Here is a 4,712-nt window from a genome sequence, read left to right as displayed (position 1 = left end):
TTGAAAATTTGTAGCTCTGGAACCAAAAATGGTAGAATCCTGCGCGACTACTCAATTTATTGGAAATCTTATTCTCTTCAATTTTGTCGGGGAAGATTTTTCTTGAGAAACTCAAGGTTCACGAGATAAAATGGGAAAATTGGAAAAAGTCCGAAATTTTGGGGTTTTTTGGGGGTTTTGGGGGTTTTGGGGGTGAAGCTGCCCTCTGGCGTGTCAGCAAATTTCAGATTCGAATTCAGCGCCTCAAAATACATAGCCTCGAGAAAAATTCTTTCGGGGCTGTTTTCTGAAAAACGACCATTTGACTGGACTAACATGATAGTAATGAAATTTCTAATTTGTTCAATTCTTATTTTCTAAATTTTCAGGACCCTCAAGGACTGTGCAATGATCTCTGGATATGGGATATTGATGACGAGTTTGCTAATTGCTATTGATACTTGCTTCAATATCTATTTGATGTTGCAGGTGAATAATATGTATTAAAAATACTTTAGTAGTGAGATTCGCGTTAAATAGTCAGCACCACAGCACCTGATCTATAAATAGATATATAAATATATATAAATAGACCCCTCCGCCCGGAAGATTGTGTATCGTAACCTATATTGTTATAAAAACTTCACTGTATAGAAGTATAATTTTATGAAAATGTAGTAGCAAAAACTACTGCTTCACCATGAGATTGGGCCTAGTCTTTTTTGCTATTACTTACATGAGATTAGGCTTATTCTATGTTGTTAATGAGTGTTCAAATTAATCATTGATAGCGGTACCCTGATATGATTTATAATTCAAGCTTGTAAATTACTTGGACTGCCAAACTAGCTTGACAGGGTTGAAAACAAATAAAAAACATACCTAGTTTAAGCGTAATATGTGCTGTGTGTGTGTGTGTGTGTGTGTGTGTGTGTGTTGTGTGTGTGTGTGTGTGTGTGTGGTGTGTGTGTGTGTGTGTGGTGTGTGTGTGTGTGTGTGTGTGTGTGTGTGTGTGTGTATGTCTGTGAACACAATAACTCCATTCCTAATTAACCGATTGACTTGAAATTTCAAACTTAAGGTCCTTATACCATGAGGACCCGACAATAAGAAATTCAATAAAATTCAATTCAAGATGGCGGAAAAAATGGCGGATAATTACTAAAAAAACTATGTTTTTCACGATTTTCTCAAAAACGGCTCTAACGATTTTCTTCAAATTTATACCATGGATAGCTATTTATAAGCCCTATCAACTGACATGAGTCTGATTTCTGGGAAAATTGCAGGAGCTGAGTAATAGTCTCGAGAAAAATGGCGGATAATTACTAAAAAACCATGATTTTCACGATTTTCTCAAAAATAACTTGACCGATTTTTCTCAAATTCATACCCTGTATAGTTATTTATCAGCTCTATCAACTGGCATGAGTCTCCTTTCTGGGAAACCAATGGGGGGTCCACCCCATGCTTGAGAAATGGACTTAGTAACCTCCTTCTTGTGCATGAGGTAGGTAGCGCAGTTCATAAAAAGAACACATAGTCGAGATATTTCATCTGTAGAACAGCTGTTTTGACGACTTTAAAAAAGTGACGACTGAAAAAAATTATCGAATTTCACAATTTAAACAAAGGAGAAAGTACTCTGAAAACAATTATATATACACATATACAGAAGTCTGATCGTAGTTTCAAATATGAGCAAGGAAAGTTGTGTGAGTGTACCACACCAGATTTTTTTTCAGGCAAATAATCCAAAGATTGTCATGAATTATGCTGCATCATGTTTCTGCAACAATATACTGATGCTCCTCTGCTACTACAGTGGTCAACGCATTTCTAACCAGGTGATTACTTTGTCTTGCTTGCTCTTTGTTTCCTTTTTCATTGACAAATATAGAACGATATAACTTTGAATTTAGAAACTTCCAGATGAACATAGGCTAATATAAACTGATTCATAAAAATAAACAAATTGATTCAAATTAGAGTTGAAAAGGTTTTCCTCTTGCCATATCACAATAATAACATCAGCAATTTTCAATGCAATCTGCCGAAAATAAATCAGCAAACTGCGTCCTTAAAGTTTTTTGGGGAGGGGGTTGAAAAACAATTTTTTGGAGGGTCCAGAATAAGGTCATCAGTGTTGAAAATAGCAGCTGAAGATCTTTTTCTGCGAGAGTGCCTTATAATTTGTGGGACAGCTAGAACCAAGTTTGAGATATTTAGGAGAGGGGTGCGTCCTTGCCCGTCTTGAGGGTGATAAGGTTCAGATCATCAATAAGTGACCAGATTTGGGTTTAATTGAACGAGCTTTGGGCGAGTTCTCACTTTTGACTTAGCTGAAGGCTAAAGTCGTTGTCCGTCTGTATAATATACAGTTATTGTAGAACATATTATGTTCTACAATAACTTTAGAAAGAATCGATCAAACATCTTCAAATTTTGACACGTATTCTTTGAACCTTTTTACAGGTCAAGTTGTTGGACAACAAAATTGACTCACTCCTTCGAAATTTTTCAGGATATAAAAATAAATTTGAAAGTGCATGAGAAAATTTTTTTATGATTTATTATTTAGTCAGCTGGTGAATTCATTGCATGCAATTACCAGTTTTTCCATTCATTCATAACAGCAGCTGAAGCTTTTTGAGAGCTATCACACGCGCTGACAGATTTTACCAACATACAGTTTACAATTTTTACATCAAGAAAATGATACGGGTTGATGTATCAATGTGCAGTTTTCGCCATTTATTTTTTCTTGGAACTCTGTATCGAAATCATGTATCACATGACCACCTTCTCATTTAAAAAAATGAATTGGGATTCATATGATGATCAAAGATGTTGAAGGGACAGAGTAATATTATTTCATTTCAAATAGGATCCTCAATGAAACCTACTGTCGAATTATTCTTGTAACAGAAATATTTTGCTGTTTTCATAATTTCCATCAACTCTGTACAATTTATAGTTGCTGGTTTCAAACATTACAATACAACAGTTCTTGAGCGAGTTCTCCAACCCAGGGGGTCACTAGTAATAAATTATTATAAACAGTTTTGAAACTAGCAGCATTCCACAGTGCTTCTCATTCAACAGATGCTGACAGTTGATGATGATGATGATGATGATGGAAGATGAGATGGATTCAAAATTAAAAGAAAATAGAAGAAATATAGAAATAGTATCATTGATACTTCATATGAATAATGATCATGAATAATTTTGTATTTTGTTGTGAATATTTGCGTTAATTTGTTGCAGAATGAAATACTGCGTAGATTTCTTGCAAATCTTCCCTGGATGGATAAGCCGCAATGGTTCAAGCAGAGTATGCTTATAATGATGGCCAGAGCCACTGTCGACATTGAAATCAATCCTTATGGAGTTTTTGTACTCAACCTCACCTCCTACAAAGATGTCAGTAATAAAGTATATATTATATAAACATTACATCACAGTCAATCCCATAATAGGCGTTTTTGCGCTGGCGGCTTACGAGTCGGCAGTACAGGAAGGTCTCCGATTGACTGATTTATCAGCTGATTCCCGAACGCCAACCCAATCAGCTGATAATCATCCAATCGGAGACATTCCTGCCCTGCCGACTCGTCCGCCGGCAGTAAAAAATGCCTGAAAAACGTTTTATGTGTCTTGGCCCTAAGGCGGCCCATGTTCTCGTACGGGCGCTAATGCCGCGGCGTTTTAGCGTCGCGTTAACTAACGTCGCAATGACACTTTCATAGTGCGCGCCAACAACGCTGTATACATTTTCAGCGTTGCCAACGCCGCGGCATTAGCGCTCGTATAACATGCGCCTAAAGACCGTAAAACGCGACTTTATTGCTTACTCAAAAGCGAGTCGCGTTATAAGGTCTTAATATATGAATCGATATATTCTTGATTAGATCCTTAAACTGATTTGCATTTTTTTACAGTTGATGAAAGCTGCTTTCTCATTTGGAAATATTTTGTACAGGAGGAAGAAAATGGACTAATCTTGACAAAAATTTGAATATTATTGTAATAAACATAGTTTTTTTCAGTCATATGCCTGTCTTTGTTATTTGCCTCATTGATTTCCTGTATGCTAAAATAGTCTTCCACATAGGCCTAATACACTGAATGTAAAATGAATGAATGTTTCTTTAATAATCACTTTAACATTCACTAAATGTTTTCTTTAGTATTCAGATTATTAAAATTGAAGTTCCAGATCAGGTAAATAATTCTCTATTATCTTATTGAGATCAGAAAGTGCAGGAAAGACTTTATCGGAATCACCTTTCATATCTCTTTAGGACTGCCGATTAGAATTTATTTAATAACTTTAAATGATGAACGACTTTCTGAAGCTTAATATTGAGTAGAAGTTTTCATCTTACTTGAATTTTCAGTCAATATTCCAATATACTGTATTATCAAATTTCACTAGTAGGTCTATTCAAAATGACTGCTGGCTCTCAGAACACCTACAGCCTATTGATATTCACTATTGATTATCAGCATTCCATATGAATGAAATCAATGTTTATTATCACATCTATGCTATCAGTTTGAATTGAATCTTACTATAAATCAATATTCAATAGGTTTGAAATTTATTTCAATTTTAAAACTTTTTCTGCAATAAAACAGTAGGTCATTGTTGAATTGTTGATCTACCAAAAACCTGTTTTATGAAAACTGATGGGAACTGAAGCAACTTACAAAAACGTACACAGTCA

The 4,712-nt window shown here is 35.3% G+C and overlaps 1 protein-coding gene across 1 annotated transcript; it reads left to right on the top strand.

The window, feature by feature from the left end:
• Positions 1–364: 364 nt before the first annotated feature.
• On the top strand, positions 365–4,174 carry LOC120352660. Its single transcript, XM_039434292.1, has 4 exons — positions 365–468; positions 1,725–1,826; positions 3,250–3,405; positions 3,924–4,174. Exons 1-4 carry the CDS (start codon positions 388–390, stop codon positions 3,981–3,983), a joined length of 399 nt encoding a protein of 132 aa, XP_039290226.1. The 5' UTR covers positions 365–387; the 3' UTR covers positions 3,984–4,174.
• The last annotated feature ends 538 nt before the right edge of the window (positions 4,175–4,712 follow it).

The sequence above is a fragment of the Nilaparvata lugens genome, chromosome 8, assembly GCF_014356525.2.
Source record: "Nilaparvata lugens isolate BPH chromosome 8, ASM1435652v1, whole genome shotgun sequence".
NCBI classification, from domain to species: Eukaryota; Metazoa; Arthropoda; class Insecta; order Hemiptera; family Delphacidae; genus Nilaparvata; species Nilaparvata lugens.
Note: the sequence above shows the minus strand (reverse complement) of the source record. Positions and strands in the feature narration are given on the sequence as shown.